This window comes from Sinocyclocheilus rhinocerous, unplaced genomic scaffold (assembly GCF_001515625.1).
Source record: "Sinocyclocheilus rhinocerous isolate Xijiao unplaced genomic scaffold, SAMN03320098_v1.1 scaffold584, whole genome shotgun sequence".
NCBI classification, from domain to species: domain Eukaryota; kingdom Metazoa; phylum Chordata; class Actinopteri; order Cypriniformes; family Cyprinidae; genus Sinocyclocheilus; species Sinocyclocheilus rhinocerous.
Window position 1 is genome coordinate 3,458,814 of NW_015630348.1, and position 22,195 is coordinate 3,481,008.

The 22,195-nt window shown below is 38.2% G+C and overlaps 1 protein-coding gene across 1 annotated transcript in view; it reads right to left on the reverse strand.

The window, feature by feature from the left end:
* LOC107740174 (dystrophin-related protein 2-like) overlaps nucleotides 1–22,195 on the reverse strand; it is a 46,153-nt gene that overhangs the window by 14,086 nt on the left and 9,872 nt on the right. Inside the window, exons 5-18 of the mRNA XM_016552521.1 lie at nucleotides 21,863–22,009; nucleotides 20,854–20,932; nucleotides 19,456–19,516; nucleotides 15,551–15,612; nucleotides 14,979–15,053; nucleotides 13,026–13,227; nucleotides 12,285–12,347; nucleotides 11,515–11,600; nucleotides 8,170–8,327; nucleotides 5,427–5,593; nucleotides 4,109–4,220; nucleotides 3,563–3,699; nucleotides 3,341–3,373; nucleotides 2,736–2,801 (exon numbers count right to left, since the gene is read on the reverse strand). Coding sequence (XP_016408007.1) covers nucleotides 2,736–2,801; nucleotides 3,341–3,373; nucleotides 3,563–3,699; nucleotides 4,109–4,220; nucleotides 5,427–5,593; nucleotides 8,170–8,327; nucleotides 11,515–11,600; nucleotides 12,285–12,347; nucleotides 13,026–13,227; nucleotides 14,979–15,053; nucleotides 15,551–15,612; nucleotides 19,456–19,516; nucleotides 20,854–20,932; nucleotides 21,863–22,009 — 1,448 coding nt within the window. The remainder of the gene's footprint in view (nucleotides 1–2,735; nucleotides 2,802–3,340; nucleotides 3,374–3,562; nucleotides 3,700–4,108; nucleotides 4,221–5,426; nucleotides 5,594–8,169; nucleotides 8,328–11,514; nucleotides 11,601–12,284; nucleotides 12,348–13,025; nucleotides 13,228–14,978; nucleotides 15,054–15,550; nucleotides 15,613–19,455; nucleotides 19,517–20,853; nucleotides 20,933–21,862; nucleotides 22,010–22,195) is intronic.

Below are 22,195 nucleotides of genomic sequence, written 5' to 3' on the forward strand. Positions count from 1 at the left end.
TGATTGGCTGCCTTGACAACCAATCACAACATTTCTTGCATTACCTCGACAGCAGAAGAGGAAAAATACAGTGCATGCATAATTATTATGCTCAAGTTGACAATTAAACATACGTCACTATTAGAATTCATATCAAGGGCATGTGCTGCTTCAGTTAGGTTATTAGTGAGAAATAATGAGGTTATAAGAGAGAAACAATGCGGCAAGACGTGCATCCAAATGAGAGAGTTATAAGGCGTTTTTCACTTCCAGCCTTCATAAACAACAATATATAGATTATAAGTGATTAAATGCAAGATTAACAGTTGTTAATAAGATTTATGTTGTTTGGAATTGGTAAAATGTGCTTGGAAAAAAATATAATCAGAATATCAACTTGCATAATAATTATGCATGCACTGTATTTTTCCTCTTCTGCTGTCGTGGTAATGCAAGAAATGTTGTGATTGGTTGTCAAGGCAGCCAATCAGAATTTAGCAGCCTCGTCTCTGATTGGCTGGAATTATGGCATATTGTAACACTGGGTTGTGTTGAGCAAGCAAGCCGTTGGCATTTAGAGAGCAAGCTAGTGAAACGTTGCACGCGCAAAAGAGAAGGTCTGCACACATCCAAAAAACGTATTTTAAATGCAAAACTGATTTTCGTGCGCTCAAAATACTTTTTTCTTTGCGAAACGAACATTTTCTCCACAAATCTCAGATCGCACACATGCAAAATTATTGCACTCAAAATATGATCATTCGCGCGCAGAATTGTTGCAGAGATCTAAGCCTATACAGATTTACTAAACAGGGCAAATTAGCACGAGAGCACAATTCCAAAACAGCGCCGATGGGCATGGAAATTTCTGCGGGTGATTTACTGACAATGCGCAAATTAAAGAACACAGACGCAACATTTCATTTACATATCGACCAACGCAATATACCAAGCGCAGCGCAAATTAGTGTAGTCGTGAATAAGCAGAGCCGATGCTCATCAGGTGCGGGTGATCTACTTTCGACACAGGCACAAAATGCTTTTCTGGGCGTTAAATAATGACACAAATACCAGTAATTTGACGAGCGCAAACGTTAGTAAATCACGTTGCGTGAGTCATTTTAATACTCTCCTCCCATAAATTTCGCATCTGAAAGGAAAACTCCTACAAAATGCATATTCATTAAAGTCAGGCGCACACTGTGTCCACGCCTTTTCATCGCTAATTCCCAGACACTGACAGTAGGCTACTATTTTAACACCAAAAGACAGTTTGCGCTGGAGCAAGCTGTTAGTAAAACTGGCCCATAATGTGACTGTATAAACTTCATTACCATTGTCACCTTGTGTGCATGCATCGTAAAGAACACAGACTGTAATCGCGTGATGGATTTCCCTATTTTATTGTATATTGTGCATCTCACTTAAAGGATTATTAGGTAAATGATTTAACATTTATCACTTAGTGGTTGTATGATGTAAATTGCTTATTGCTTATCACATTTTATTATTATGCTGGTTTTATTGTTTGATAATTGACATACAGTGTTTCTCTTAGTTTTTCTGTTGCTCTTACAGCATTTTATTTGAGTGTCAACACATTAAATTTTTTTGGATACATCAGTTAAGCAGTATTGACCAATTACTCAACATGTTTCCCTCCACCACCCCTAGATCTCAGTTACATTCGCATATATTTCAATATGCCATCAAGAGCAGCGTGAACATTCTGTTAAACTTTTCCACTGAAGAAATAAAGTAATATGGGTTTGGAACAACAAAAGGGCGAGTGAATAAAAAAATGTAACACTTGACTTGAATACTTTATGCATAATGCATTATAAAAGTACTTTATAATGTATTGTATGAGATGGATATTTGTGTAAATAAATTATAAATAAATTATAATAAGTATCTATTCATTGTTACATCTTTAGGCAAGGCAAGGCAAATCTGCAAATATTGTAATCCATTTTAACTTTGGTTACAATTATTTATGAAAATATATAATGCATTACAATGTAAATTATGAATACCTTTATAATGCATTATATATAAACGCTTCAAGTAAAGTGTTACAAAAAAAAAAACATTTAACCAGTCTTAGCTGGTTTGCTCTCTTAGCTGGTCTCCTTTGGCTGGTTTTAGGTTAATTTGGCACACTTTTCAGATGGTATGAATAGGAGGCCAGCTGGTTATCCTGCTAAACATCTGCTTGACCAGGCTGGAAGTATAGGCTGGTTTAAACCAGATTTCTTTGTGACTTCAAATGTGTGTAAGAGGGACATAAGCCTGAAGTGCTACTGGCTGCACCTAATTCTAAACCCCACGGATATAACTGTGCGTAAGTATGAGCAAGCGTTTTAAAATGTTCGAGTAAAAATGCATGTCTGTTTGAGTGTTTCCTGAGTGTGTAATGTGCACTCCGTCCAGGCCAGAACGAGACTGATCCGTGCTGGCAGCTCCCTCGAGCCCTCCAGACCTTGTGGGTTGAGCTTTCATTCTTCTAGTGGAAAGCAGCTGACCCCTGTCCACCCCCCTGAATGCCATCTCTCACTCTCTCTCTCTCTCTTTCTCACATCCCTCTCACTTCCTCCCAGGCTGTTGTTAAGGCCCTGCTGTTGGGAACACTGTGTCCGTGCAAAGAGGATCAATATGCCAATCAGAGCTCAGGGGAGTGAGCAGAAGTGGCTGCTGGGAGAATATCAGAGCATAAGTAAGGTGCGATCACTGTCCGTGTGAGACTGAACTCGTACCTGCTGGCAAAATGCTCGATCCGGCTGTGTGTGTCTGCATGAGGCAGCCTGGGAGATGAGCAGGGCCTGTCAAAACAAGAACACACACATCTGTTAGCAAAGTAGCTTGTTACTGTATGTATGAGTGCCTAGTTTCTGGTCTTAGCTGGTCTACAAACTTGCTCAGGCTGATCCGTCTTGCTTGATTTAGAGGACTTCGAGGAGGTGCTTTAAGCTAGTCAGGACGGGTAAACAGATGGATGTCCAGTTAAACCAGCTGGAGATCACCTTGGCCAGGCTGGGAAACCAGCTTAATCCAGTTTAGACCAGCAAACCAGCTAGGTTTTCATCTTTATCTCAACTAAATTTATCTGCTTTTAAAGATGTTTAGATGGGTTTTTTTTTTTCAGAAAAGCAAGACAAAAATAAGCTGGCTTAAGATGGTTTGTGGGCCTTAGCTGGTCTCCCCTCCATAGCCAGGCTGATCCGATTGCTCACTTCATAGGAGTTTTGGGAGTTTACAGCTAGTCAGAATGGGAAAACACTGGACAACAAGCTGACAACCACCTAGGCGCGGATGCTAAAATCAGCAAACAACCTAGATTTTCATCCTTTTCTTGGTTTACCTGAGCAGCCAGATGGCCTCCCAGCCTGATGAGCTGAAATGTAAAAAAAAGGCCATCAAAACAGCTTAAGCTGGTTTAAAATGTTCTTTTCAGCAGAACAGAAAATAATTGTTCGCAGTGCACTGTGTTCAGTCCCTCAGTTCTTCACTTATAAACCTTCAAAAAGAGCACAACGGCGCTTAGGTGTGATTGTCATCAGTGGAGACAGGAAGTCAGACTCACGTCTCAGAGCTCTCCACCTCCAGTACTGACTGAACGGGCAGGTATCCCCTCTGAGGGTGTTTACTAAAATACTGCTTCGAGCGGAACTTGTTCTTTAGCGTCTTTGCGAAGTCCCGCATCTTCTCGCCTGAGGTCGTCTGGAATGATTCAGGAAGAGAGAGAGAGATAGAAAAAGAGCCAGCGGAGAGAAAAATGAAAGAACATGAGCGATTGAGACACAACACGTCCCCTTCGTAACATTCCTCCGACACACCGCCAGTACATCACTTCCTCCACAGAACATTCGTCTTCCTCCCATCTCAATCTATCATCTTTTGAGCAGCCACAGAAAGCCAGTGCATAATAAAGACGCCCACCTATAAAACTCAGACTGGAGCATGGGAAACCCATTAAGCAAATGGCCTTGTGCTGTATTTCACTGCAGGAGATCAATTTGGTTCAATTCATATTTATTTTGCGTAGTGCCTTGTACAATAGTGATTGAATTTGAAACCTTTGCTGCCAGTTGGCAAGGAAAATCCTCTGCAAGTAACAAAGCATATGTACCGGGGTGTAGTACTCCATGATGGGGTAGTGTAGTTTCTTGCCCTTGGTAGTCCGGCCCGTCAGAAAACACGTCTGGCAGATGTCCACATTGAACTGTTTCAGACTTCGGTATCTGATGAAACAGGCAGAGACACATTTTACATCCAAATATTGATGTGTTTGTTCATGAATTTGAACTACCCTGCTGATAATAACAATTTAAGACTAGCAGGGTGCTTTATGCCAGATAGTGATGGTTTAGTATAGGTCTAAATGCGGAGTCATCATAGCACTTGTGTTCACCAGCAAAACTTGGCTGTTTCTGCTGAAGTAGACTGACTAAGATACACTTTTGGTTAGGGTAATCAAGACGTCTGGTGGGGACACCAGAAAACCAGCATATAAAACACAATATTACTTATTGTGCACCACCATTTAGAAGTTTGGTGCTGGTGAGATGCTTTTAAAAATAAGTCTCTCATGCTTACCAAGTCTGCATTTATTTAATCAAAAATACAGTAAGAGAGTAACATTGTAAAATATTATTACAATTTAAAATAACTGTTTTCATATATTTTAAAATGTAATTTATTCCTGTGATGGCAAAGCTGAATTTTCAGCAGACATTATTCCAGTCTTCAGTGTCACATGATCTTTCAAAAATTATTCTAATAATTATAATCTATTATTATAAATGCTGAAAACAGTTGTGCTGCTTAATATTTTTGTGGAAATTGTGATAATATTTTCAGGATTCTTTGATTAATAGAAAGTTTAAAATAAACAGCATTCATTTGAATTTTTGATCATTTTGATCTATTAAAAAGTCTATTAAAAGGTCTATTTGAATGGTAGTGTACATACTGTATTCTGGTTAATAAGCTATTTTTTTAGCAAGGTAATTCTATTTATTTATTTATTTTTTGCTCAATTTGACCTCTTTTAAACACACAGTGCATTCGGTTTTAATGCATCCAGTTTCCCTTTGAAGGACAAAAAGCATAAAAAAGAGATGGAAATAAATATCAAAATTAAATATCAAAAAATAAATAATAAATTAACATACGCAACAAAGATTTTTGCCAAATTAAAAAAATAAAATGAATATAAATCTAACAGTATTCACATATTTAATTAAGCCCTAATTAAAATCCAGTCCATTAACAACCCATGTGTACTACTCCCTCTGCAGTTCTTAACTTCAATGCTATTACCTCAAACGCTTTGATCAGCTAAAAGAGGATTTTTTTTATCATTTATTTTGAGTAGCTAAAAAATAACGATAGAGAGATCTGTGCTGTCTTTCTCCAAATAACGACTCAGCATTGCAGCAGCTCACCTGAAGCCCTTGATAGGGCACTGCTTACAGATGTAGCAGCGTGCCTGGTGCTTGGCTGTCTCGGCCACAGTTACCCGGTGTAGAACAGGAAGCCACACCACAGACTGAGGCTCTAGGCTCATCCACTCCAGAAAGTGAGACACCTCGATAGCTGACTTACCTGGAGCCTAGTGGTAGACACAAAAGATACACATGAGAAAGATAAAAATCACACAGCAACAAGTAGCATGAATCCAGATACCCAGAAGACATATTGTTCATTATGCATGCCCAATTAAGCACCAAAACAACTTCTGGTAGCTGATGGGCACAAGCACCCTATCAGAGCATGTCCCTTAAAAGTACTCAGGCGATACAGGGCAATCACGTCCCCGTGAAAGGGAAGGATACAAACTCAGAGAGGCCCCTTGTTATAATGACACAGTGGGAAACGGATGACAAGCAATAACCCTAATAAAAGAGGATGACGTAAAAATCTGGAACGTGCTAAATTCTCATTAAATACGCATCGAAGATGCATTAAAAGGTTGATTTCCCTTGGGCTCACTCTGAAGCTCGGGCAGAGCTTTATAATTAACATGAGTATCTCTAGCGTGGCTCTTAGTAGTCGCTGGAGTGTGTTGTCTCCTGAGAGGGCAAGGCAGTGTGTGTGTGTTTTTAGCAGTGTTTGTAGTCTGGGACTGAGACCAAAGTGTGCAGTAAGGAGTTCAGTGGAAGACTCCAGAAGTTTCACTGAAATAACAAAAGAGGATCTTCTAAACAGTCCATACCACAGGGACAGCTGAGAGTTTCCCATGAGATAGTCCATAACTTCAAACAAAGTGAACCAGTCTTTTCATCTAGACACACGCTGAAACCCACACCGACTGGCTGAGCTACATCTTTCTTGATCTGTCATGATTAATGCAGCCAGTGAAAAAAATTGTGTAATTGGAAAGCACTGATTGGCATTTCTTCCAGAATTATAAAGGCAGACATGGACATGGAAACGTCAAAATAAATGATTTTTAATTGCGTGTGCCTGAAATTGCACACATGCTCTTGGATGGAACAGGATTTAATTAAGAGCTGGCAGACCTAAGAATGAAAGGTTTAAGGCCATTCTACAAGAAACCTGTGCCCTACACCAATTTCATAATTAGGCCATCAGTAGAATGAAATGCCAGAAGGTTACGTTCCACTGCGATGCCCCTGCATTTTCTGAATTATAGCCTCATAAGTGTAAAGATGGATGAGAAGATGTCAGCGAGCATTACACCTTCATTTTCCTTAATTAGCATAGACTATCAGTCTGAAAGTCTGAAACACTCTATGCAAGTATATGAACCCAAACTCTTTGGAAAGCTTGATTGCACACCGACGCAATTGAACGCAACTCAATTTACACCACTGTTAATTTTTTTTGTTTTGTTTTTAAAGAAATCAATACTTTCATTTAGAATGCATTTAATTGCTCAAAAGAGACAGTAAAGACTTATATTGTTACAGAAAAATTCAATTTCAAATAAATGCTGTTCTTTTGAAAGTTCTATTCATCAAAGAATCCTGAAAAAATCATCATTTTTTCATCAGCATCATTTCTGACACTTAAGACTGACTGATATTTCAACTTTGACATCACAGAAATAAATTACACTTTAAAATATATTAAAAAAGAAAACAATTTGCTTAAATTGTAATAATATTCCACAATACTACCGTTTTACTGTATTTTTTATCAAATAAATGCAGCCTTAGTGAGCATAAGAGACACAAGAGACAAAAACATTTAAGCCCAAACTTTTGAAAGGTAGTGTTAAAGTGAAATGTGTTTTTTAAAGTGAATTTCTGTGCCTCTAGCATCAATAGCAAAAACACTTTCTTCCAGACAGGTTTCCTATACATTTGCAAATTAGTCCTGCCAGTTATGTCATTAGTTGAGACAGTGTTGACACTTTTTGGGGTAACAGATCTAATCTAATTCTAATCTAAAATAACACAGCAGCTTTTAAAATCAGTGTAACTGTTGACTAGCTTCCAAGCTGGTAAACTGAATAACAACATGTCTGGTTTAAGGTCTATGTGTATTATTTTCTTATTTTGTAAAATACTTTTCTGCATACCAGGAATATAGAAATACAAAAGATAGCCATTTTTGGTTGGTTCCCCAACAAGTCTAACCTGTGTCTCTGTGGTGTGATAAAAACATTGCAACCAATGGCTGATGGGGAGTGTTTAGGGAAACGTTTAAAAATAGCCATTGTGTTTGCTATTTCGTTTAGTGGCGTTAATTGCATTGAAATTATGCACTTCTCTTTTAATGGCACAGATGTTTGAAGGTAACTTTATTGACCCCTTGAGTATGCAAGCTTGACGTTGGCACAGTGAAGGAGAAATGCACATTTAATAAGCACAAAAGGACTACCAAGTACTGACCAAGCATTTGCGTAGAGTATGTTTCTGACCAGTGACTCACTAAAACCCAAAGGAATAAAGTCACAGAACAGCTCTTTAATCTCTGTACATTCCAGCCCAAAAACCCAGGAGACGCAGAGCCTAGTTAGGAGAGAGCGAGGGCGAGAGAGGAATGTGACAGGCAATAAAGAAGGAAAGTGAGAAAGTGTGCCTCTGGTACAAATATTTAAGAAGATTTGCTCATCACAGAGAGCAAAGGGTCTGTGTAGAGGGAGGCCCTTTCATCATCTAAACAGAAAGCTTATCAGAGAAAATGAGAGATACTGAAAGAGAGAATCTAAAGTCTTACCATTCGAAAGCAGCTGCGGACACTGGGCTCCACGTTGCTTCCTCCAAACGCCGCCACTTCCCCAAGCTGCCGAGGGATCTGAATAGCCTCGTGCAGTAACAGGCTGAGATGTTTCTGATCTGTCAGTCCACCTGGACCACGCACCTGTCTGAAAAGGTCTGCAATACACACACAGAAGACCTGGTTGAATGCTGCACTAAAAGGAGGCAATAGGGAAAAGGAGCTTTGTGCCAGTGTGAAGAAACCTGGAGGTGGGCAAACTGAGAATGTGAGACTTAAATGGCTTTAGGTTATAGAGGTGTGAGGCGAGATGGCTCACACTTTAATGTTGTCACTGCAACAGTGTTGTTAATGTTTTATGTCGGCACTGCAAAAAAATAAAAATAAATAAATAAATAAAATTAATTAATCTGTGTTTTTCCAAGTAAAAATATATAAAAAATTAATACTTTCATTACAGAATATGAAAGAATATGAATTAAGTTTTTTTCTTCCCCCTCTGGTCAATTTTATTACTGTTAAAAAAATGTTAATTGAAATAAAGCTGAAATAAAATAAAATATAACTATTTGATGGAAAACTGAAACTTAAAAAAAACAACAACAAAAGTAACTGAAGTAAATGGAAGTATTAAAATTACTAAAACTGGGGTAAAAAGATATTAAAGCTAAACAGAAATATTTAAATAAACAAAAACTAATCAAAATGTCAAAAGCACATACCACAAATACTAACAAACAAAATACAAAAATAAAAACTAATTTAAAATATTAATAAAGATTATAAAATTAAGTAAATAATACTAATAATAACAATGTCTTACAAATTGTATTTCCTAATTTTAACTATAGATATCCTTCAATTAAAAAGAACATTTAGAAAAACAACTTTTAAAGGGGTCATATTATGTTGCTAAAAAGAACATTATTTTGTGTATTTGGTTTAATGAAATGTGTTTATGCGGTGGCATGTGGCGACCTCGGGCTGGACTCCGCTTCGTCCACGGTGAAAGCCGATCCGGCGATCCACAGCGTGAAATTGATGTATTTCCTCAGTGACCAGCACGGATCAGCTCTAGGCATGACGAAGCGGATATCGTCCTCTTTTGGAAGGCCAAACAAAGTAGTTCCTTCACGACATGGCAGCGGCGGCAACAACAATACTACAGCGAGAATAAAAGTTACGCCTTCTTTCTTTGCGTGAACATTTGGGCGGCGTTATGCAAATCTTCCCACATCGTGACGTAGACGTGGGGGCGTGTTAGAACGAGCCGTTTTAGGTAGGCGTGGTTGACTCTTAACTTTTATAAAGAATATCTCTTTGGATTTGAGACTTTAGTCTTTGTAACTTTACAGATCTTCTTTATGCACCAAGAGCTTGTAACACTCCAAAGAAAAAGGAAAAATTGAAATCGCATCATATGACCCCTTTAAAGATTAAATTAAAGATATACATAAAACAAGTTGTGATGTATATTGTGCAGTTTGCTTCAAGTAAATCACCTTGCTTTAAAAATGTCTGGATTTTTTTTTTCTCACTGGAAAATACAAATATTTGATAAGCAACAAAGTCATTTTGGCAGAGTGGAGTCTGGCAAGATATGCAAGTGTGTGCATCACGCAAGCACTGGTGTAAATGTGGACAAAAGGCTAACATTAGCCGAGAGAGGCGAACGGCTCAAACAGTATGTGTCATGAATCTAGCCATCACTGAGCAGAATGATCCTGACAGGAGTGAGAATGTTCTCTGCAGTGCCAGTAAAAATAGCACCATCTAAAGTGGCTGGCACACACAAACCTTCCTGCTGTGGGGGCACACACATTCACACTTACATGTAAACCAGACTCATACATAGTCTAGTCCAAGGACAGATTATGGATGGGTCAATCAAGGCCAGAGCCCCGGATCCTCTGACTGCCAGGGCCCTCAAGCTAACAGGCCTGACACCCAAAAACAAGCCACTGTAGATGTAAAATTGATATAGACAGATGAACAGCGCTTTGTGCCAGTGGCTGTTGGCATGATATGAAATAAACAAAGAAATGAGAGATGTTATTTGTTCCTGGTCCCTCCTCAGCACTCACAGAATCCTTTATTGCAGCTTTGATGTTGTATAATAGTCATTGTACACTGGTGTCTCTTTTGGAAAGTATTGCACACAAGGTGTGATTATTTTTGAAACTGCAACAATATTAAATTTTTATTGCAACTTTTATTGCAACAAAATTGGGACTTTATTACAAAGTCTATTTTTTGATGGAAAATGCTATTTAAGCTTGTAGATGGCTTCTTTTGGCCTAAGCTTGGCTGGTATAAGCTCATACACCACCAACAAACCAGCTACTTATGGTGATCCAGTTGGATTTGGAACAACATGGCTGGTCAACCAAATAATGACCAGTTTAGATCAGCTTGTTCCAAAACGCAGCTATCATCCTAAACAGGATTTTCCAACAGAAAAAAAATTGCATTTTCCACAAAGAGGCTGATGCCCCGGGGCCCTGCAGGGCCTTAATCTTTACATGTCCAATAGGTCCCCCTGTATACACACTCTAAGTAAGAGCTCATGTGCTTTTTACTATTGAAATGGCACATTGGTAACAAAGCGATCAAGACAGACCAATCATTCAGTGCTCATTACCTTTACAGATATAAAACATTTTTAGTCAATGTTTGGGAGTTATGATGGTTGTATTCTAACTCGAGGATGTCCACATCTGACTCGGACTCTTCTCCTCTAATGCTTTCTGCAGTGCACTATGCCTGACTCTTATTTACTGGGTCCTGCTTTTGTCTGCCCTGTCAAATTACCCCCTAACCCTCTCTCACAACAGCAGATGAGATTTTACGCCACAGATGAAATTTTAAAGCATTAGAGAAGATTGGAAGGGAAACCCTGTGAGAGAACGTCTAGGACTTTACACTGTGGCATGGTCATTTTCACTTTAGTGTTACTGGACCACAGATTCAAAAAAAAAAAAAAAGAAGAAGAAGAAGAAAAAAAAGGATAAGGTGGTGTGTGGGTCAGGTTTTGCAGATGGTGTGGGGTCCAAAAGTCCTAACAAGGATAGTAAAACTTAACATACCATTAAAACCATCTATTAAAATAGAAAACAGTTATTATAAATTGTGATAATATTTTACAATATTACTGTTCTTAGTGTATTTTTGATCAAATAAATGCAGCCTTTGTTGGGATAAAAGACTTCGTCATGGTGGCTTGAATATGGCTTCATGAAAAAAGGTTACTGTAAGGGTTTAGGGGTAGAAATAAAAGGACAGAAAATTGGGAAGGCAGACTGTACAGAAAGACATCAAGTTTATGTGACACAGCCCTCTACTTACATTTATACTTTTCCTGGATGTCTGCATTGCATAGAATAACCAGGCCCGTCTTGAAGGAGAGCACTCGCATCTTACCATTACGACCACTGGAGAAAGAAACAAACACACATTTAAAAATTCACTAAGGTTCTTTATTGAAATGATCTTGTCAATTAGTATGACTATGGAGTAACTACAGTAAGCGGCACCAAACAGGACTGAAAGGGCCCTGCATTATGTTGTACAGTCTGCGCTCTCTCCATGTACTACACAATGCAAAAAAAAATTTTAAATCATCCCAGCAACTGCCTTTTCTCACTACAGTCATTAACATGCTACCATGGATATATGGTCAACATATGAAGTTACTCTGGAGCAGTAACTTCCTCCAAGCCATCTGAATCCTTAATGAGGAGGCTGCCAGGAGCTGCTAAGGCTAGCCGAGCAAAATACAGTGATACAGCAAGTATATATGTACACAGTGTACTTTTAGATATTTGTATAGTGGTACATTTCTTGTCTTATTCAATGTTTTATGCTTACAGGAAAAGACATTTCACACTTATTGCACCAGATAGGCCTGTCAAAAAAAGATTCTAAAACAGGTCAGGAAGCATTTGAGCTCCACTGAGACCAAGATCTCACGAGCAAATCTAAACAGATTGCTGTACAGACGCAAAAAAATAAATAAAAATTTGCTAGAAAACTGATCAAACACTACCTAATCACATTTTGCTTTGAATAACAAGAAATCCCCTCTCAGTATTGCTACTAAAGGGAACATTTCCTACCTTGTTTGGCTTTCTTGTTTGACTGAGAGCTTGTCATTATCATCCTCATGCATGCTGCTCATTCTTATTCACATCCAGCGTTTGTAGCAAAACAAAAAAGCAATTACTACCAATTATTCGCAGAGTGAGAGCTCTGATTTCCAGTCATTAGCAGCAGGTAGTTAAGAGTCTAGTATATGTTTGAGACAAATTCACGAAGGATAATGAAAAACAAGTAAATAATTAAATAAATTAATCAGTTTTTTTTTTTTAAACGTTGGCTAAGAAGCTAAGAGCTTGGCACAGAATGCGATACTTGGAGTCAAGCAGTGGGGCTTTTAACTCCTACAGTCTGATTAGCTGCCTGCTGGTGATGTCTCAGTGCCGTAGTCATCTTTTAATTCACTTAACTGTGGAACACGGAGAACAAAGCTTTGCCTATAAGTGAAAGATTTAAGGGTCAATGACGTATAAGAGTGTCCACATTAAATAAAATGGAAAAATCTAAAAATCTTTGAAACACATGTGCCAAGTTCTTAGAACCTATACTCTTTGTATTCAGCTATATATATATATATATATATAGTGTCACATAAGTGTCACATCATTAACCCTTAAATCCCAGATACAGGATGCCCCTTTTTGCGCAGTGTGTGACTGACCAGTAAAAGTGTCTCACAGACAGCAGGAGGGTGCAGGGTTGGTTTGACATCATTTGTTGGAGCAGGTCAAATGGGTCGTGAGTGACATTACCGTCAGTACCTGTCGTAAACATTCAGCAGCCAGTTGAGACACATGTCGACGCACAGGGGGATATTGATCAGGACGGACCTCTCCTCCTCTAGTTTCTCATACAGGGAAGTGAGAGCGTGAATGACCTCCACCACATCCATCACGTGCTCGGCATGCTGCAGCTCCTGTTCTCGAAACACGTCCACCACGCTGCTTAACTTCAGCAGGTCCACTAGAAAAACACACACATACACACACACACACATATATATATATAGGTCAGATGCTTATTACTGTACGTGTGTGGAGTGTTAACTAATTTGATTTGACTGCTATAACATCATTTCCTCTGGCAATCTCTAGTGCGGCAGTGAGAGTACAGGGTTTAGGCTGTATGCTGATGTCATCCTAATTGGATAATGAGCTGAAATATGGAAGCAGCACTGCCACGGTGCTTTCAGGGTTAGGTGGGCTGCTAGAGACTCTAACAGGCCTTTGTAGATGCTCATTTTATACAGCCATCCTCAATCATCAGACCCAGGCACACAAAAAAGCACCGTTTCTATAGCAGCCTGGTTATTAATTCGGCTAATGACATGGACTAGCAAACCAGGAGTGTGTGTGTGTGAGAGAAAGAGAGATGCAAGCAGTAACTTGTCCTAAGCAGTAACATGCCATGCTCAGTAGTGGATTCAACTTGCTTATGTGGCCCTGAACATGTTTTCTCCATGAGGATGACTCTACAATGCAGGTGCCATCTGTTTTCCTTCATGTACATATGTGTAAAAATATCAAACAAACAAACAAATAAAAAAAGAAATGACAGCTGAAGCTGAACTTCTACTGTTATTACAGACATTTTTCGAAACATTTACGAAAACCAGGAATTCATTTATTTATCTCTTTCTCCATACAGGTATATAGAGTTTTTGTGTGTTAGATTGTTGTTAATGTTAACTAATAAAAAATTCTTTGAAATTCTGAAATATATTTTGTACGTGGCGTCATTCTTTTCAAGATGCAAACTTTTCAAGGACAAGTCAGTCTCCTCTATTATACTTTATCATTTGTTTTGACGTGTTTGTCAATTGAGGGCAATCTTAAACCTGTTACCTTGAACAAAATTTGTAGAAAACAAGCATCTAGTTTCACAAACTTGAGTAAAACCTTTGCAACGTCAAATTAAACTGTAAAACCATCAACTTGTAAATTTTCTGAAGACATAACTAGGTTTTATATGTGTGTATATGTGTGTGTTTAGATGGTACAATAGATTTTAGTAACGGCTAAAAAATATTTTTTTTCCTTGGTTATTTGCATAAATCAGCTTCTCAAAAGGGGAAAGGCACCAGTTTTATAGGATGACCCATTGGGTTCAAAACTCTCCGCAAAGGAGCCAAAGTTTGGCTAGTTAGATGTAATATAACAACATCCGTTTCCTGCAAAAAAGCATTTTTTACTGTTGATGGACATCCAGGGGTAGATGTGTATTGTAAGGAAATAAAATCTTTTGCAAGAAACACATAAATCATACATTTTTCAATGTATTATAGCAGATTTTTTTCAGTGCCATATTATTTTTTGAAGGGCTCCTGAAAGAAAAACTAACCTACATGGACACATTTATATTTATATTATGTGCACAGTGGAGAGGCTGAAGGAAAGAAGGGAACTGCCAACGAGAGAAAGCTGCTGTCTGGACAGTGGCAGATAAACCTCCACCCGCAAAGCGTGTCGCGGGAGGAACAGTGGTTAATTCCTCATGCAGACTTCTTAATTACCTCCCCCGAAGAAGTACAATCACACCAATTATTAGGCTTAATTAAGCTGCATAAAAATCACTGGGCTTTAATGAAAAAGACGGATCAGAGGCGCACAGCAGGGCCAGCTCTGTACGCGAAATTCACGAATAATCAATGACTTGTGCTCAAAGAGCAGTAGAGGGAAAAGGGCAAACCAGTGTGGGTGCTTCTTTCTACATACATCTTAAAGCCTTCTGCACATGCCTCAGCTTCATGGCAGTCCGGTATGCAGAGAACTTGATATTGTTCAGGTCCGCTGTGAGAGAGCAGCAGGGGAGATGGGAGAGGAAAAAGAGAGAATATCATTCATGAGGAGAGAAAAAAAGCAGCAAAAGAATAGCTGAGCTCTGACATAGGCAAACAGAGAGACAGGAAGCAATGTGTCACTTCGGTGGGGTTGAGCGGTTTATGCTCATGCCGTGCCGGAGTGTTTAGACAACCCGCGTCACATCGCATCAGATTAACACACACAGTAAACGCCCTTTAATCATTATTAATTAGAAGTTGGCAATGCAATCGTAAGGTTGGTCCAGCTGCCCCTGGGTTAACGAGAGAGCTGTTGACATCTCTGGGGTGGGATGAAATATTAGGTTATAATGAGAGATCCAGGTAAAGAAACCGAGCTCAGTGTGAGACCGTCTTCTAGTTGGTGTATTTGAGCTTGCGTGTGGGGTACCATTCTATGGTTCCCCAGTGGGAAGTAGACACATAGAAGATATAAGAGCAGAGTTTAATTGTGTTTAATTGCCTCACCCAGAGCTTGGTATAATTCAGTCATCTTTGGATGGTCCCAGCAGGTTGTCTGAGCCTGATGGCTATAAAAGGGGAGAGAAAAGAGTAGAGTAAAAGCAGAGTAGCGAAGCCAAAAATAGAAAAACATAGAGAGAGGAGGGAGAACACACGTGAGAGAAACATTAAAGGACTAGTTCACCCAAAAATGAAATTCTGTCATTATTTACTCATTCTTTCATTATTTATTACCCTCATGGCACTCCAAACCCATATGACTTTGTTACTTCTATGCAACACAAATGCAAATTTTAGTCATTACGGACTGAACAATTTCCCCTCTGCTGCCGCTTTCTGCATATTCAAATTTGGCAAATGGTTACGACGCACACAGGAACAGCTTTTCACCTTTTGCGACAGAATGAAAACCCCTTTTATATTTGGAGGACTGAAGGGTGCATAAATGATGTCTGAATATAAATTTTTGAGTAAACTATAAAAGAAGCCTTTATGTACACTATAAAAATGTGTTTATACAAAACCATAGGGTTTGTAAAGCAGTAAAATCTGGCAATTGGTTAACTTGTGACCTGACCATATACAGTGAAGAACTGTTGGTTTGACCACATTATATGTCATTTTACTGTAAAATACAGTCAAATTTATGTTTTTGCAAGTAAAAAACTACAAATTACTGTATAATTTACAGTGGAAAACAGTACGTTTCCAAAAGTCCTTGCGTGACACATCACATTATATTTTATATAAATAATTTAGTTTATTCTTATTTTTGTTATCAGTAAAGTACATTAGGGTGATTTGTGACCAAGCGGCAACCTCCCGTTCTCTCTTGTGAAGCCAATACGGAAGTGACTTAAACTGTAATTCGTCAACTGGCCGCTAGAGGCTAGCTGCAAAAGGAAGTCAATCCCATAGACTCCCCATGTTAAAATGCCCAACTTTACAGCAGAAAAAAACATGTTTACAAATTATTTTGGTCTATATAGCTAATTTTGCCCTTCATGACAACTGTGAGGGGGGTGAATTTTTTTAATAACTCATCCGTTTAAACTACATTAAGCCTTAAAGTTCTGCATAATTAAGGGCGTGGCCACTTGAGTGATTATCCGGGAGTGATGCGCTGCCAAGATGGCGACGGCCGCCTCCACCCACTTTGAGCTTCAAAAACGATCTTTGCAAACCTACGGGTGACGTCACGGACATTACGTCCATGTTTTTATACAGTCTATGTTTGTGACACATTTTCTGTTATTTAGTTAATGTTTATTGCATTTTCTTGTGTCGTGTGTTGCCCAAACACAATCTCATGGCACTTTTTAGTAACTAGTACATTTAGTACATTTTAGTGAATGGGTGGCTAATTCGTATGAATTTGTACATTCTCACACAATCTGCTTACCTCTCAGTGACTGTTATGGTTAGTGGTGGGATAAGGGGTTGACCTTCATGTTTTTTTTTCTATATTTTTTTATTTTCATATTTTTTCTAAAAAGCATGTTATCGGTTAGATTCACACTGTACGAATTCATACAAATTCGGCACCTCATAAAATAGTTTTCCTGTGAGGTCGGGTTGGTTACCCTGATGCTGTATTGCCATAGGAAAAAAATATTGCTCAGTGGTTGCTTTTCCTAAGCTCAGGAGACTTAGATGAGATTCTCATATATCTCTCATTTTAGTATCAACAGCATTTCAGATGTTTCTTCTAACATTCCTTAGGAGAAACGTTAAACTTTTACTAATATTGTAAATACTAAAACTAACATTTCAAAAACCATTAAACATTTCAGAAAATCAAGGGTTACTAGTTTAAATGTTTAAATTTATCTTCAATGTCCATTTCAGATGTTTCTTCTAAAATTCCTTAGGAGAAATGGAAGTAGACACAAATGAGACATGGGAAATATTTGAGAAAAAAAGAGTCAAAACTGAGAATGTGGTGGAAGAAACATAGAATATCTCTTTATTGTTTTTTGCTTTGTTTAGTATTAAAATTTTGTCTTGTACAGCCCATTTTGCATGTATGTAAATATAGGTTATGGTTTCCTCTGTTAAATCACTGTGCAATAAAACGCTGTCTACATAAAACAACTTCAAATATGACAATGCATGTCTTGTCTTTGACTGAAATGGTGTGGATACATGACATTGAAGCTAACCAGAGAGAATACAAATAAAATAAAAAAAGAGATCTCTTTAACATTTCAAATATTTCTCCTAGACAGAAATTAGGTTACCTTAAGATTGAATGGAAATTGAATGGAAAGATCTCTTTTAAAGCTTTAAAGGAGACCATTGTGAGAGTGTTAGAGTTTTTGTCTCAGGAGACAAGTTTGAGAAGCAGGAGACTCAAGCTAAAATCTCCATTCAATCTTAAAGTAACCTCATTTCTGTCTAGGAGAAATATTTGAGACGTTAAAGAGATCTCAATTTTGATTTTTCTTTCCTATGGGTTGTCTTTGTGTGTATGACCCTGTGCACTGTCTGTATTCAGTATGAGTACTGTCCATGTTTTATGCAAAAGCCTCTTATGATGAACTCTAATTCATTGTTTTTTTAACCACCTGCATTAATAAAGTGATTATTAGTACATTTTACAGTAAAAAGCTTTTGATAATTCAAGAAGATTTAGATAGTTCAAGTAGAATTGGTATATTAACATTACATCACTTGGTCTAATATATGGTTATAAGTTTTAAAATATATAGGCACCCGTAAATCTGAAACATTTCCACAGTATAGTGAGAGAGACAGAGAGTACTCACAATCACAGTAATCCTGAACAAAGATTCTCAGAGCCATTGCATGCTTATATCCACAATGGCTGCCTTGATGACATTCAAAGAAAAGCTCATGGCTAAACACTGCTTGAATTCAAATCTGACGAATAGGCATGTAGTATAAGAATATCTCCACAAAGCCGGTACATGTGTGCTGCATACTGTACTGCAACATGTACTCGTGCCTTCCTCTATAGCACCAGCAGCCGTGAAAAAACGATCAGAGGAATAAATCATAGGAACAAATAAATAAGTGAGGGGGTCTGAAAAAGGAAGTTTTCCATGTATTCACTTACTCATCATTAACTGCGGTATCGTTTACATTGATTGGCCAATGACATGTAAACAATCAGTTGCATAATTTTGATCCTTTGACTTGTTCACATTGACCAGCAGTTGTGTCTTTTCTTAACATTTGGGTTTATCAGAAACATAAAATGCTTCCCATGACATCAGGGTTAGGCATGTATTCATGTAATTCCATCAACCAATTAGCACTGTCCTGACATCATTTCCTGCGACTTCAGAGATTACTGACATGGCACTTCATGGCATTAATAAATACTATAATATTTTATAAATAATACTTTTATTTATATTACTATTACAGTATTTGTAATCTTTTTTTAAAGTTTTGGTAATTTTGTTATGTACTTGTGTCATTTCTATTATTTGTATATATATATGTATATATTGTATATATTTATATTTATTTATCTTTTAATTTAATTTTGGTTGCAGTAATTTCCGTACTTAAACTTTTTGCTGTTTATTGCAGTTAGTTGACGAGGCAACATTCCTAATTTAAGTATCTAATATTTAAATTTTATTACAGCTTTATTTCAATTACCTTTCTGCAATCCCCACACAATACAGACTCTGTTGTGACATCTATAAACTCAAATCGCTAAAAACGCACAGGGCTGCGTGACAAAAGGAACGCCACAGTTGAATTTTTTATTTTATTTTTTTATTTTGTTTATCACAGTGCAATAATCCCTGCACCAGGGATCAGTAATTGAGTTTGCTCTCTATACCTGATAATCTGACATGCTCATCCCACAGTTTTACACTGTCTCTCTCGTTTCTGACACTCATAGACTGTTGATGCTTTACGGCTGAACTTACTTGATGTAGTATGGCACTTTGTTGGGGGATATGGCACGTTCCCAAGGAATCTGGACGGAGCCTGGAGTGACAGAGAAAGAAAGAGGGCAATATCAATAAGACAGACATGTCAAGCATGAAAAGCTATTCTGAAAATCTCAAACGGCACCGCTCAAGGTCCATCAAGCATACTGCTTCCACACGGAGAGGCTATTAAACAACAGCACCTCAAAAGTGTTCAAAATGTTAGAAAGCTTTTCTGTGAGTGGAGCTTTGCAAACCTCTTTATACGGAACCCCTAAGGTCAAACGCTACTGTACTATGAGATACAAATGGTGAAAACTGAGAACTATATGGGCACTGAGGTCATTCTGGACTCCGTTTAGAGGGCTTCAGCACTCCTGTCTTCCTTCTCAGCTGCTTTTACAATCTGAAATGAATTAGGTGTCAGCATTTTTTAAATATTTATGTAAAATTACATTGAGTATTATCCATCCCACTAGTCAGTGGAGGACCAAAGGGGTAAGCGAGAGAACAGGGCACCACCTCTGCACATAATGCACATAACTATGTACACTATACTTTTTTATTTCTCTATCCTAACTAACTCTCTGTTCCAGTGAAATCACAAAATGAAGTGCCACAAAATAAACCAGTAATACTGAGCTACTGACAAACAGGTGCAATTTTAAATTGATTTTGATTATTAAAAAATTATTGGCAGTCGAGCAAGATTTAATCTGGCTAAAACAACAAATAATCCTCTGAGCCTCATATTCAGATAAGGGGCTGAGCTAAAGGCTAATAAGCTAAATAATCTAACTATGCACTCACTTTTTGGTTTTGCTAACTTTTATCTGGTTAAAGTTTTGGATAAAGCATATGTTAGGATTTTACATATCTTTTGAGTTATATTTCTCTATAGTGCTTTTCATGTATTTATGTGTAAACCCTATTTTAATAAGCAAAAAAGGACTGAATGCAGCTTTAAAATTCAGTTGTGAGTATTTAAGCAAGCCTCGTTCATAACTGAGGGTCAAATCTTTGCCCAGACCGTGTCCAAATGCTCCACGATAAGACCAAGTCCACTTCTTGGAATGTCACTTGAAATTGCCATTCCCTGTGTCCTCGTTTAACGTAGTAAATGTAGTACTGATTTGTAGTGAATTAGAGAGCCAGAAAAGTTTGGACAACTTCTAAATGAGGCTAAGTGTGTAGCAGGCACTGTCTTTGTCCTGCAATATTAGACCGGGCAGTGAGTGACAGTGAGAATAAATAAAGTCACAGCCCATTCTGCCCACTTAAACACAGTCCTGCCAACCCCTCTCCGCTAAGCTCCATCAGCCCACCCCTCTCCCAGTGCTCAGCATCACACTCCGGCAGAAGACTCTATGGCTTCAAATGAGTTACCACACTTACTGGAAAGAAAGTGCTGTGATCCGGGGCCAAAATCTCTGTGGGCATCTTGCAACTGTTTCAGACGTTCTTCAATAGACCCCTTGAGTGAAGAAAGAGAAACAGTCAGACTCAAGAATGGACTACTTTACACACTAAATCAAAGTTCTCTGATAAGTAATGGAGTAGTTCACCCAAAAAACTGAATGTCATATGGGTTTGTAACACCATGTCGGTGAGTACAGTAAGTTACTATTTTCATTTCTGCAGGGTTTCTTTAGGTTTTGTTACAAATGGACCAGTGTAGCAGTCTGCTTTCATCTGGGGTCATATTTCAGCAAATATACAGTTATTTGCATGTCATTAATTAATAAGGATATCATATTATTAATTAAATATAATATATTATTTAATATACATTAATTTTAAATTTGTGATTCCATTAAAACCCTATAAAACATGCATTAAAATGTGCGCATTAAAACCCAAGGATTCATCAACAGAGCATTTCTCATGACATTCATACTACAAAGACAGAGATATGATCACGCACACTTGTGCTGTTTGTCTTCTGTCACATTAGGTCACACAAACTGCTGCAGATATGCATTTCATAGTCATTTTTCGATAACTGGATTTACACACTCCCCCACACTCAAGAGTACTTCTCATTCTTCCTGCATTTCTTTCTGGCTCTCTTAAGCTCATCTCACACATAAAACAACCAGATGCAATCGAAACACTCAATTTCATTTTACATCTCGCCGGAAAGGCCTTTGTTTTCCCATGAGCATGTAGTCAAAAGGCACTCCCCATGACCGATGATAATGGAGCCATCACCGCTCTCAGCCAGGCAGGACCGGCGTATTATATTCCATCTCCTAAGCTCCATTTTTCATAGTGTATATGCACTAACTTAGCTGGCTGGAGCCATTGCCGTCAATGGTGACCATTGCACTGTATGATCTCCATAGGGGTCCATTAGTGATGGTGGGCAGGTAAGGATGAGATAAAGATGGTGTGAATTCACTACCTGCAGAAGTTTCCATCTGTTGTTGAGGTGCTCCAGAGCTCTGGCGTTCTCCATGGACAAGTGCACATCAGATATGGCCAGCTGGTGGGCCAGGTCATTTATGTGTTTCATTCCTTCCTTCACCTGGGTCAGCTCTTCTTTAAATAGCTACAACAGAAAGCAAAAAAGAGATGGATGATCAACACCACATAATCTTTTCACTTCATGCCATGAATTACTTACATGGACTTTCCATCTGATTTCTGGGTGCACTGTGCATTGTTATGTTAAATTTGTTGAGTGTTACAACTATGTCTGTTCTGATTTAAAGCAATACAACGTCCTGATATTGAC